Below are 13,716 nucleotides of genomic sequence, written 5' to 3'. Positions count from 1 at the left end.
CTCTAATTCAATTCATTCACCTTATCCATGCCCCTCATGATTTCATAAACCTCTATAAGGTCACCCATCAACCTCCACGCTCAAGTGAAAGAAAACCTCCCAGGCTATTCACCCTCGAACCCTCCAACATGCTGAGTAGACTGCACACATGTACAGATACAGACATAGACTGATACAGGTCTCCCCTCCCTTGGGAGCGGGGGGGAGGGGTGAAGAAAGGGGTGGTGTCTGCTGCCTCCAAGCAGCCTGTCTGATTGGCTGGATTCGCAGCAGCCAATCAGGCGGCAGCCAATCAGACGGCCTCTGGCAGGGCACAGGGGGGATCCACGTGTTCTGGTCGAATTGCTACATGCAGCGATACACGTGTGTGGTAACATTGGTCAGTTTCCCAGGATCAGGCAGCGAGCGAAGGAGCCAGGCTTAAGGCGTGGGATAGCTTCAGAGACAGGGGGGAAGAAACACACAGCAACTGAAATCAGGTAAATAAAACAACAAAAAATACACACACCTACACTCATAAACCTGCCCAATTTACAACCTGTTTAATCCCACAGCTTTCTTTTGAGATACAAAACAAATGGGGACTCAATTCCTTTGTTATGAGTTTGCCAGTTCAGATAATTCCATGTTTCCAATCAATACCTTTTAACTTTTGTTCTACCCCGTGGAGCGGTGTTTATATATTTTGAGACAAAAACATTTGGTTTTTTTGTGTGTGTGGTGGGGGTGGGGAGGGATTGTTTGGACGTTGCAATTTCCGACGGTTGTCGGTTTTGCTGGGATTTTAAAATAATAGTTTGGGAATGGATTGTGAAGATTCCGAACAGTTTGATTCGCCTGTTTTTTTAAGAAGGGGTCGATCCCATTCCTGCTTCACCACAAAGGCGTCAGATCTCTCTATTGTTCTGTAGAAGTGTTTGGGATCCCCTCTTGGAGATTTTAAAAAAAATCTCTTTGTGTTGCCAGAATTTGAAAAGGGTGAAGATTCCTCGTTTAATCCAGTGTCTGGTGTAGACTTATTGTTTCCCATTCCCTCCTCCTCCCTCTCTCGCTGAAATTTCAGATACGAGAGACACAGCTCCGCCTTTTTCAGTGTCATGGGTCTCTCTCTCTCTCTTAACAAAGAGATGCTACCCGGTTTCCACACCCAGTGCTTCCTAAGCACAGAGATGTCGGGGGATCTCTAAAGACAGAGGCAGGAGAGAGGTCTTGTACCCTCGACCCAGCCTTTATCCGTGAGACAAATTTAAGGGTGATTTAAACAAATCTGACCCCTCCCTCTGTTATTTAAATAGCCACGCCTACAGAATCTCCTGAGTCCATAGATAAAGACTGATAGAGTCAGAGAGATAAGGGCTTTTGCTGCACTTTGGATGCTGCCTGAACTGCTGTGCTCTTCCAGCACCACTGATCCAGAGTCAGAGAGATGTACAGCGCAGAAACAGACCCTTCGGTCCAACTTGTCCATGCCATCCTGATATCCTAAATTAATCTAATTCCATTTGCCAGTATTTGGCACATGTCACTCTAAACCCTTCCTATTCATGTAAAATGTGAGGTCTGCAGATGCTGGAGATCAGAGCTGAAAATGTGTTGCTGGTTAAAGCACAGCAGGTCAGGTAGCATCCAAGGAACAGGAAATTCGACGCATTCATGTTCCCATCCAAAAGCCTTTTAAATGTTGTAACTGTACCAGCCTCCACCACTTCCTCTGGCGGCTCATGCCATACATGTACCACTCTCTGCATGAAAAAGCTGCCCCGTCGGTCCCTTTTAAACCTTTACCCTCTTGCCTTAAACTTATACCCTGTAGATTTGGACTCCCCGACTCTGGGGAGAAAGACCTTGTCTATTCACCCTATCCGAGCCACTCATGATTTTATAAACCTCTATAAGGTCACCCTCAGCCTCTGATGCCTCAGCCTCTCGATAGCTGAACCCATCCAAGTTTCACAACACCCTTCCTATAGCAGGGAGTCCAGGATTGAACGCAGTAACCCAAAGGTGGCTTGAACAATGTCTGGTATCATTGCAACATGACCTCCCAGCCTCTATACTTATGAGCCCCTGTCTCCAGTCAGTTGTGAGGTGGAGGTGGTGTTGGACTGGGGTGGACAAGGTCAGAAGTCACACAACACCTGGTTATATTCCATATGGTTTATTTGGAATCACAAGCTTTTGGAACGCTGCCCCTTTGACAGGTGAAAGCCTGTGAATTCAAATAAACTTGTTGGGACCTGGTGTCATGTGACCTTGTTGGTCAGCCAGTGGGACTTGAATAGGAAGAGGCCATTCAGCCCAATAAAACTGTAGCATCGTTCTAGGATATGGCTGCGCACTCCACCTCAACCACATACTCCTGTATTATCCCCACATCCCTCAATATAATCAGTGACTGGAAAGGTGTTGATATTTGTCCTGACTTCTATTACCTCTGGACGTCCACAATATTGAGTAAAAATATTTTTCCTGAATTCACAATCCGATTTATTAATGAGAGGCATGGAAAGGATAAATAGGTAAAGTCTTTTCCCTGGGGTGGGGGAGTCCAGAACTAGAGGGCAGAGGTTTAGGGTGAGAGGGGAAAGATATAAAAGAGACCTAAGGGGCAACTTTTTCCATGCAGAGGGTGGTACGTGTATGGCAAGAGCTGCCAGAGGAAGTGGTTGAGGCTGGTACATTTGCAACATTTAAATGGCATCTGGATAGAGACATGAATAGGAAGGGTTTAGAGGGATATGGGCCAGGTGCTGGCAGGTGGGACTAGATTGGGTTGGGTTGGACCGAAGGGTCTGTTTCCGTGCTGTACATCTCCATGACTGGCGCATTGGTGGCTGCTGCCCATCCCCCACTTAGTTCTGAAGTCTCACCCCCCCACACAGACACTTCGAAATCATTGCTTTAATTCTTCCCAGCTGGGTAGAATAGCTCAAGGGGCTGAATGGCTGTCCCTGTGCATGTGCCCAGCATCACTTCAAAGGCATGTTGTCTAGTTGCTAACAGGTTGCTGTTCATGGGAGCTTTGTATGCAAGAATTGGTCTCTACCTTTCACAGAATCTTAGCATTGTTTCTGATGTTACAACAGTTACTAAACTCCTGATACAGTACTACTTTGGCTGTGAGCTAAACCCTTCCTATTCATATACCCATCCAAATGCCTTTTAAATGTTGCAATTGTACCAGCCTCCACCACTTCCTCTGGAAGCTCATTCCAAACACGTACCACCCTCTGCGTGAAAAAGTTGCCCCTTAGGTCTTTTTTATATCTTTCCCCTCTCACCCTAAACCTATGCCCTCTAGCTGGGAAAAGACTTCGTCTATTTATCCTATCCATGCCCCTCATAATTTTGTAAACCTCTATAAGGTCACCCTCAGCCTCCGACGCTCCAGGGAAAACAGCCCTAACCTGTTCAGCTTCGCCTTATAGATTAGAATCACTTCTTTCACAAAACCTTTTTTTTGAAAAGTTACATTCTCAAGTGAACTTTAACAACTGGTGTCAGCCCAGACAATGTATTAGGTATTAGCACCCTCTGTGCTGCTGTCTGTGCCATAACATTGAAACTGATTCTAATCTAAAAAATGAATTAATGGAATCTTACACGGATTCATGCAGTTTTTGAGCAAAGTACAGTATAACTTTACAAGTACAGTTCAACTTCAGCCCAACTCATCCATGCTAGCCAGTGTTCCTCAACCAAACTAGTCCCATTTCACTTGAGAATGTAACTTTTAAAAATTTTATGATTTACATTATGAAAGAAGTGAAACTAACATGGTCATTCTAATAGATGAGAGACTTAACAAACATCAAGGTATTTTCCAATGTATAGTTTCAGTTTACATCACACTGTAGACTTTTGCTATAAATTCTGTGTCTTACAATTATGTATTCCATAATCACCTGATGAAGGAGCAGCGCTCTGAAAGCTAGTGCTTCCAATTAAACCTGTTGGACTATAACCTAGTGTTGCGATTTTTAACTTCCTCTGTAAACTTATTCTAGAACTTTCTGTGTGTAAACAATCAAATGACAGCACAGTTGCAGGTTCTGGCCATCAGGTGGAGCCGAGGAGTAAGTTTCTGATGGGTTTCCCTATTTCCATTATTATTGGGTTAAAAATTGAACAAAGGATTGTGGCTCTAAAACTTAGAGTCGCACAGCATGGAACTAGACTCTTCAGCTCAACTCATCCATGCCAGCCAGGGTTCCTCAACCAAATTAGTCCCATTTGCCAGCGTTTGGCTCATATTCCTATCCATGAACCTGTGCAAATGACTTTTTAATGACTATACCATAGAGTCACTGAGCTGTATAGCATGGAAACAGACCCTTCGACCCAATTTGTCCATGCCCAAACAGATATCCTAAATTCATCTAGTCCCATTTGCCAGTGTCCCTCTAAACCCTTCTTATTCATGTCCCTATCTAGATGCCTTTTAAATGTTATAATTGTACCAGTCTCTACCACTTCCTCTGGCAGCTTATTCCATACACGCACCATCCTCTGCATGAAATTTTTGCCCCTTAGGTCTCTTTTATATCTTTTCCCTCTCACTCTAAACCTATGCCCTCTAGTTCTGAACTCCCCCCATTTCAGGAAAAATACTTTGTTTATTTATCCTATCATGCCCCTCGTGATTTTATAAACTGCTATAAGGTCACCCCTCAGCCTCCGCTCCAGTGAAAACAGCCCTAGCCTATTCAACCTCTTCCTATAGCTCAAATCCTCCAACACTGTCAACATCCTTGGAAATATTTTCTGAACCTTTTCAAATTTCACAACATCATTCCAAAAGTGGCCTTACCAATGTCCTGTACAGCTGCAACATGACCTCCCAATTCCTATACTCTGACCAATAAAGGGAGGCATACCAAACGCCACCTTCACTATCCTATCTCTCTGTGACTCCATTTTCAAGGAGCTCTGAACCTGCACTCCAAGGTGTCTTTTCCCAAGGATGGGCAATTTCAAGACTAGAGGACACATTTTTAAGGTGAGAGGAGAAAGATTTAAAGACACGAGGGGTGTATTTTTTTTATATACAGAGGGTCATTTGCTGTGGAATGATCTTCCTGAGGAAGTGGTGGATGTGGGTAAAGTTAAGTTTAAAAGACATTTGGATAAGTTCATGAATAGGAAAGGTTTGTAGGGATGCGGACCAGGAGGAGTTAGATGGGACTAGTTTAGTTTGGGATTATGGTGAGGGGTCCAAAGGGTCTGTACAGACTCTATATAGCTCAAATCCTCGCAACATCCTTGTAAATCCTTTCTGAACCCTTTCAAGTTTCACAACATCGTTCCTACAGCAGGGAGACCAGAACTGAATGTGGTATTCCAAAAGTGACCGAACCAATGTCCTGTATGACTGCAACATGCCTACCAACATTTATATTTAATGCACTGACCAATGTAGGTAAGCATACCAAATGGTGCCTTCACTACCCTGTCTGCCTGTGACGCCACTTTCATCTGTTTCTGTTCCAGGGAATGGATTCAACCGGAAGTAAAGCTTCTCGAGAGTCCAATGAGGGGTTCAGCAGCGAGGAAGACGGGGACTGCGACGTCTTCCTTTCCGACAGTGACTCTGACAGGGTCTCCAAGGATGTCACCCCCTGCAGGGCCAGGCCAATGGGGCTCCCCCTCCGTGATCAGTCTGCCTTTGTTGGCATGGGCACGACTTCTGCTAGCAAGGTACCTTCGCCAGGGCCTCGAGCCTTCATCCCTCATCCCATGTCGGCCTCCCATCACAAGAAGCCACTGGAGAATATCTATTTTGCCTCGGCCCCTGTGTGGCCGTGCCCGTCTCTGCCGGGTAGCGCCAGTCTGGGCCGAGCATGGAAGCTCTCCCTCGACGGTGTTAGTCAGTACCCCCAGAGGTTCCTAAGCAGGGGTCTGAAGCGGAGAAGGGAATGGGATGTGTCCAAGCAGCAGGGGACAGACCTGAGTGAAAAGATGCCTCGCGTCAAGACAAGAGGAGACCTACTTTTTGCGCAGAAGGTTTGGAATTCCCTATTCATCACTTTGTTGATTTAATCCATCCTCTGATTTTGTGGGGGTTGGGTATTGATTGTGTTCAAACTATTAGGAATTCACTCCCATCCTGATAAATAGACAGTGACTGAAACTGCAGTTCAGCAGGACAGCAGGTACATGGGAACTCCATTCCCTTCAAATTCTCCTCTGACATGGAAATCTATCAGCCTTTCCTTCACAGTTTTAAAAAAAAAACATGGAATTCCCTCCCTAAAGGCACTGTGGGTCAACCCACAGCACTTGGACTGAAGTAGTTCTGGAAGGCAGCTCCCTACCACCATCTCAAGGGGCAACTAGGGACGGGCAATAAATGCTGGGCCCAGCTAGAGATGCCCACTTCCCACAAATTAACAGTAAAAAAAGAAACTAAGGGTACCAGTGATGCAGTGGTAGTGTTCCTCCCTTTGTATTAGAACACCCACCTGCTCCACAGGTCTGACGTTGTGTATCCAAACAGGCATTGATTGAAATATATCCAGTCAGTAGACGTACATATGGAACAGCGACTGTGTAGGTAAACCTAAGTGTGTGCATAAAGATTGGCTCCAGTCCTATCCTCCTCCAATTGATTTCAGGAAGCCCTTGGAGAAAGTGAACGCAGAAGAGGTTGGAACGGAGAGGGAAGGAGGTCTCCGAGGTTTGGAGGTTGGACTGATGGAGACGTTGTCAAAAGACAACAGTTTTACATCTGTCCAGACTGGAAGCCAGTGCAGGTCATCATTGAAAGAAGGTGTTGGTTAAGGAGACATAGCGTGAATGAGGATACGGAACCCCAGAATTTTGGATATGCTGAAGTTTGCAGGCTTTGGGCAGAAGGAGGGACATGTACATTTGAGACCAGAGCTAACAAATCATGTGATTCCTTCAACACTGCTGACCCAATATCACTGGAACTAAATTAGGAACTACAGAGGGTTTGAAATGTACCTTCCCCGCAACACTTGCTGAAGGGGTAAATGGGGGAATTTGCGTCTTCTGCAGGGAGTGGGGGGGGGGGGAAGAGGATGGGGGACTCGCTCCTGTGTGTGGGGGGGGGTAGGTGAGAATGGGGGACTCACTCCTGCGGGAGGGGGGATAGGGGACTCACTCCCACGTGTCATTGTTGAGGCCAATAGAGTTAAAGTGGAGAAGTTGGATAAACACACAGGGGAGAAAAGGATATATCGATGGATGGGAGGATGGTTGGACATTGCAGTGGAGCAGAAAATGTCAGCGTGGATAGATGGACTGAGTGGTCTGTTTTTATTGTGGCCAAATTGCAGCACAGGTGGAGGCCATTTGGCCCGTCAGGTTCATCAGGCTCCCTCCTTGCAGAGCAGTGTCATTTCTGTTTTAATTCTATAGATTGATTCTGATATCTCCTGTTTGTTTTTGTTTTGGTGGATGTTATGTCCAGTGTAAGGAACTCCAGGTGTTTATCCGGCCGCTGACTATCCTTCTTGATGGACTAAAGACTGGACGGTACAACAAAGGTAAGAGTGAGGTTGAAATGATTCTCTCTGAAGGTGTGTGTGTGTGTGTGTGAGAGAGCGCTTTGTGACCGGTCAGGAAAAGAATATAGCTATAAAGATGTAGAGTACGGACACAGACCCTATGGCCCAACTTATCCATGCCAACCAAATATCCTAAATTAATCTAGTCCCATTTGCCAGCATTTAGCCCATATCCCTCTGAAAACGTTCTATTCATATAGCCAGCCAGATGCCTTTTAAATATTGTCATTGTACCAGCCTCCACCCTTCCTCTGGCAGCTCATTCTATACACACACCACCGCTTCAGAAAAGGTCCCTTTTAAATCTTTCCCCTCTCACCTTAAACTTATGTCCTCTAGTTTTGGACTCCCCAACCTTGGGAAAGGACCTTGGCTCTTCACCCCATCTGTGCCCCTCATGATTTTATAAACCCCTATAAAAGGTCACCCCTCAGCCTCCAACACTCCAAGAAAAATTCCCCCCCCCCACATAACTCAAACCCTCCAACCCTAGCAATATTCTTGTAAATCTCTTCTGAACCCTTTCAAGTTTGACAACATATTGCCGATAGCAGGGAGACCAGAATTGAATACAGTATTCCAAAAGTGGATGAACCATTGTCCTGCACAGCTGCAACATGACCTCCCGACTCTTATACTCCATGCACTGACCAATAAAAGCAAGATGACATTGGAATGCTTAACCACCCTGAGAGTCGACTTTCAAGGAACTATGAACTTACACCCCAAAGTTTTGTTCAGCAACACTCCACTGGGCCCTACAATTAAATGTATAAATGAGGGTCAGTAACACCAGTATGCATCAGTTTGGTCGAATGGCCTGTTGAGTGTAAACATCTTTTTTATCTTTCATTTCTCGAATGGCAATGCCAGGATTTGAACTCAGGAAGTGGTCCTGTTCATCTTTTCAGGTCTCACCAGTTTTCAGCAAAGCGTTGCTATGGACCGGATCCAGAGGATCATAGGTGTTCTGCAGAAGCCAGGAATGGGGTAGGTGCCAGGACAGATGGCTGCTGTCTTCCTTCTACACAGCATGGCTTTATGGTCTTGGATCATCATCGAGGACCAATTCCCTCCCAGGTACTGAGGGAGTGGACACTGTCAGAGGGCCAACGCTGAGGGAGCGGGCACTGTCAGAGGATCAGTGCTGAAGGAGTGTCACATTGTCAGTTCCACTGTCCTGAATCCACATTTCTGTTTAAAATGTCTGAAAGGCACTTCACTGAGGCATGAAGGAAGTGGACACCCAACTAAGTGGGAGGAGGAGGGAAGGGTAACAGATTAGGAGTTGGGGATGTGGGGAGGGGGAGGGGGAGAGGGAGAGGATGAGTCTGGCCAAAATGTTAGCCAACAGAAAGGTCAGAGTTTGAAATGGGGCTGCAGGAAGATGGTGGGGCCTACGAGTGAGGGATGCAAAGAAAGGCAATACAGAATCAAAGAAATTAAGATTTTAGTGATTGAAGAAGGTCTGGAAATCAGAGGTAGAGGAGAGTCAGTGCTGGTCCGAAGATGTGCAGGTTAGGGTGGATTGGCCAAGCCGACTTGCCCATGGTGTCCAGGGATATGCAGGCTAGGTAGCCAAGGCAAATGTAGGGTTACAGGGATAGGGTATGGGTATTTGGAATGCTCTTCAGAGGGTCAGTGTGGATTTGATGGACCAAATGACCTGCTTCCACACTGTAGGGATTCTATAAAAGGTGGGTTTGAAAATGAGAAGTTCAAATTCATAGTATTTGTCAGTTTGGGTATCAGAAAGCGAGGGAATAGGAGGCGAGCAGAGATCCCAGTCACAATTTGATGCTGTGTGCAGCATTGGTTGTTTGTAGTCAATGGCAGGCAGTTTACAATGAAATCGGGTCCATCTTGTAAGCTTCTGGTGAGCACCAGGCCTTGATATCAAGAGCGAGTCTTGCCTTGTATAAATGCAGGCATTTACTCATTTATGTGCTACAAAATATGTTATTCATACAATTTTCATTCTCTCTTGCCGCCCCCCCCCCATAAAAAGGGAGCGTTACTTAGGCACACTGCTTCAAGTGGAAATGATGCTAAAAGTTTGGTTCCCTCACGTCACCATGGCAACGCCGGGCACTGAAGGCTCTGGGCCTACAGGAAGTGGATGCAATGCAAGAAAGGTACATGACCCTGATGGATCAGGACCCCAGTAACCATAGCAGAGGAGGCCATTCAGCACAGCTTTCCCAGCCATAAATGTTGACCCAACAGACATTTTAAAAACAAAAGATTGGCTAACCAATCCTCTCTGTACAGGAGGCAACAAGGGATGGGAAATAAATAATGGTCTAAAAACCAATGAATAGATTTTTTTAAAAAAAGTCATACAGATGTACAACATAGAAACAGACCCTTTGCAACTTGTCCGTGCCAACCAGACATCCTAAATTAATCTAGTCCCATTTGCCAGCATTTGGCTCATAGCCCTCTTAACCTTCCTATTCATATATGCATCCATATGTTGTAATTGTATCAGCCTCCAATGGCAGCTCATTCCATACACTCACCAACTTCTGCGTGAAAATGTTTCCCTTTCAGTCCATTTTAAATCTTTCTCCTCTCAACTTAAACCTATGCCCTTTGGTTCTGGACTCCCCCCCCCCCCCCCCCCCCCCCCCCCCCCCACCCCCCCCCCCCCCCACACACACACACACTGGGGAAAAATACCTTGTTTATTCACCCTATCCATGACCCTCATGATTTTATAAACCTCTATAAGGCCATCTATTAGCCTCTGACACTCCAGGGAAAATAGCTCCAGCCTGTTCAGCCTCTCCCTATAGCTCAAACCCTCCGACTCCAGCAACATCCTTGTAAATCTTTTCTGCACCCTTTCAAATTTCACAACATCCTTTCTATAGCAGGGAGACCAGAACTGAACATAGTATTCCAAAAGTGGCCTAACCAATATCCTGCACAGCTGCAACATGGCATCACAACTCTTTTATACTCAGTGCACTGACCAATATAGCCAAACATACCAATTGCCTCCTTCACTAGATAAAAACCGAAACCACTGCAGATGCGGTAAATTAGAATTGCTGGAAAAGCTCAGCAGGTCTGGCAGCATCTATGGAGAGAAATCATTTCGGGTCCAGTGACTCTTTCTCTGAACTGATCCTTTTTCATTACTCTGTCAGAGGGGTTCCCGGGTCATTAGGGATGGGAAGCAATTAATCTGCATCTTGTGAAATTAAGAGTGGAAGGGAGCCCAAAGGACTGATGGATAATTGCCATTGTCTTTTACCCAGCATAAATTGTGGTTTTCCTTTCACCCCCAGCAGTTTCGGACTGGGTCATCGGAGACCAGTTCCTCGTGGGAGTCGCTTTCTCCTTCCTCGTCCCGAAGACAATCGTTCAGTGACAGCGGCCCCCAGGATCAAGCGGGTACCTCATCGTCATCCGGGAGCTGGGAGGAGAGGCCTGAGCTCCAGGAAGGTCCAGCAGAAGGGGTGGCTTGTTACGGTAACCCAGGAGGACTGTCTGACCGCTCCCAAACCCTGCAGTGTCTCACTTTGGTCATGCAGGACAGCCCAGAACTCCACTCCTCCACCCGCTCTGGCACTCTCTGGCCGGTCCAGGGGGCCTGGGCTTCCACCGTCAGGACCCCAGCCTGCCAGAGGCGCCCAGGCAGGAGCAGCAGTGCGCCCCCATGCCTCCCTGCCAACCACAGCAGTGCCACATCCTTGCCCCTTGTCTTGTCGTGCGATTCCATCATGCTGTTGGATCTATCAGAGGCTTACGTGCGATGGAGCCAGAAGTAGGTCCAAGCTCAGCTAGCTCAGGCCTCCTCCCAAGGACTTTTTAAGAGAGGAATGTCTCAAAGACTTGCATTTTTATAGTACTTTTTTGCCACCTCAGGATGTCCCAGTCAATGAAGTGTGTGTAATCACTGTAGAAAAAGCAACCAAATTACACGCAGCAAGCTCCCACGTAACAATGGAGACTTGTGTTGGATTTGATGTTTGATGAAGCATTAATATCAGACACTACAGAGAAGTCCTTCCCCCATAGTCTTCCTCAAGGATATTTTATGGCCACTCGAGATGGTGGGTGGAGCCATAGTTTATTGGTGTTCAAGATGGTGTTCCCTCAGCACTGACTCTGACAGTGCCCACTCCCTTAGTGCTGACCCTCCTATGGTGACTGCTCCCTCAGCACCAAACCTCTGACAGTGTCCGGACCCTCATCATTGGCACAACAGTGCAGTGCTCCCTCAGCACTGACCCTCTGACAGTGCCCTTTTCCTTGTCGCTGGCACTCCAACAGTGCGGCACTGGCAATCCAACAGTGTGGAGACGCAGAGACCACTGCCTCAAGTGTCCTTAACTCATCTGGCATCGTGATACAATCTGCTTGTCAAGTCTGGATAGAGCGCGCTGTTTTTCCTGGGTAAGGGTTGGCGGTTTGGGACTATTTTCTGAGGAGAAAAGTACTTTGTGGATTTGACAGAGCTTTCCAGCAATCAATAGGACATAATTTTGTGTGACCAACTTTCTTTTTCTTGGGTCATTCAGCCTTCATCTGCCAAACTACTCAATGATACCTTTGCCTCATTTTGAGAGGTGTTTGCTTTGTTTATACTGACTTAACTGAATAATTGCGTGGGTTTATTTTAATTGTTTAGTGACTATCTGATGAAGATGTAAATCCTTCCACAATTCTCGAGTAAAAGATTATAGGCTAAAGGAAAGCTATCTGCCAAAATGGTGTGTAAAAATAATAAAAGAAAGTTTCCTTTACATAAGAAACTGGAGTGAGCTATTTGGCCCCTCGAACCTGTTTGACCTTTGATCAGATCTGGTCCTGGCCTTGATTTCTCTCTGCACCCTTGCCTCCTGCATCAATCAGAAATCTGTCTTAACTCGTGCTTTAAGTATATTCAGTGATCCAGCCCCTGCCACTCTCCGCAGGTGAAAATGCCATTACCCTCTGAGAGAAGAAATTCATTTTTATTTTCCAAGGGAGAACCCTCATTCTGAAACTATGAACCCTCGCCCCCACCGATTCTATATGAGGAGAAACACTTTCCAAGAATAGCTTCAACAGCTTCTATGGTTTAATAAGGTGACTTTTCATTCTTGTAAAACATGATTGAGTACAGACCAAAGCGTTCCTCATGGGAGCAACCCCCTTTCTTCCCAGGAAACAATCTTTCAAGTGAAGGACCCTTCTCTAAAGAGTCACAGAGATGTAGAGCGTGGAAACAGACCCTTTAGTCTAACTGGTCCATGCTGACCAGATATCCTAAATTCGTCTAGCCCCATTTGCCAGCATTTGTCCAGAATTCTAATCCTTAAACCCTTCCTATTCCTGTCCCCATCCAGCTGCCTTTTAAATGTTGTAATTGTACCAGCCTTCAGCACTTCCTTTGGCAGCTCATTCCATACATGCAGCACCCTCTGTGTGAAAAAGTTAGGTCCTTCTTAAATCTTACTCCTGTCACCTTAAACCTATGCCCTCTAGCTTTGGACTCCCCTCCCCTATGGAAAAAACCTTGACTATTCACTGTATCCATACCCCTCATGATTTTTATAAATCTTTATAAGGTCACTCCTCAACCTCTGATGCTCCAAGGAAAATAGCCCAGCCTGTTCAACCTCTCCCTATACCTCAAACCCTCCAACCCCGACAACATCTTTGTAAATCTTTTCTGAACCCTTTCAAGTTTGACAACATCTTTCCTATGGCAGGGAGACCAGAATTGAGCAGTGTTCCAAAAGTGGCTTAATCAATGTCTTGTACAGCTTCAACATGACTTCTCAACATCTACACTGACCAATAAAGGCAAGCGTACCCAACACCTCCTTCATTATCCTATCTACCTGCGACTCTAATTTCAAAGAACTATGAACCTGCATTCCAAGGTCTCTTTCTTTGGCAACATTCCCCATGACCTTACTATTAAGTGTACAAGCCCTGCCCTGATTTGCCCAATGAAAACACAATACCTCACACTTATCAAAATTAATCTACTTCTGCTATTCCTCGGGCCATTGAATCAAGGTTTCTAGATGAGAAAAGACTTTCATTCTTTACACCTCAGGAGCTTCTATGCTTTAGTAAGGTCACTTTGCATTCTTGTAAAACCCTTAATGGGGAGAGACCCTTTCTTTCCATGAAAGAGTCTCTGAACTGAACAACCCTTTCCTAAAGAGGCGATGTTTCT

The 13,716-nt window shown here is 45.9% G+C and overlaps 1 protein-coding gene across 2 annotated transcripts; it reads left to right on the top strand.

Annotated features, from left to right (window-relative positions):
- Positions 1-395: 395 nt before the first annotated feature.
- On the top strand, positions 396-12,130 carry LOC132805588 (circadian-associated transcriptional repressor-like). 2 transcript variants are annotated; one of them, XM_060820722.1, is made up of 6 exons: positions 396-479; positions 5,491-6,003; positions 7,436-7,511; positions 8,444-8,522; positions 9,541-9,667; positions 10,832-12,130. In XM_060820722.1, the coding sequence occupies exons 2-6, from the start codon at positions 5,494-5,496 to the stop codon at positions 11,309-11,311; spliced, it is 1,272 nt and encodes a 423-aa protein (XP_060676705.1). In that variant the 5' UTR covers positions 396-479; positions 5,491-5,493; the 3' UTR covers positions 11,312-12,130. The 2 variants fall into 2 exon arrangements, with proteins under 2 accessions (XP_060676705.1, XP_060676704.1); XM_060820721.1 differs by having other exon boundaries at positions 10,829-12,130.
- The last annotated feature ends 1,586 nt before the right edge of the window (positions 12,131-13,716 follow it).

This window comes from Hemiscyllium ocellatum, chromosome 50, assembly GCF_020745735.1.
Source record: "Hemiscyllium ocellatum isolate sHemOce1 chromosome 50, sHemOce1.pat.X.cur, whole genome shotgun sequence".
Classification (NCBI taxonomy): domain Eukaryota; kingdom Metazoa; phylum Chordata; class Chondrichthyes; order Orectolobiformes; family Hemiscylliidae; genus Hemiscyllium; species Hemiscyllium ocellatum.
This window is presented reverse-complemented; position numbering and strand designations above follow the sequence as displayed.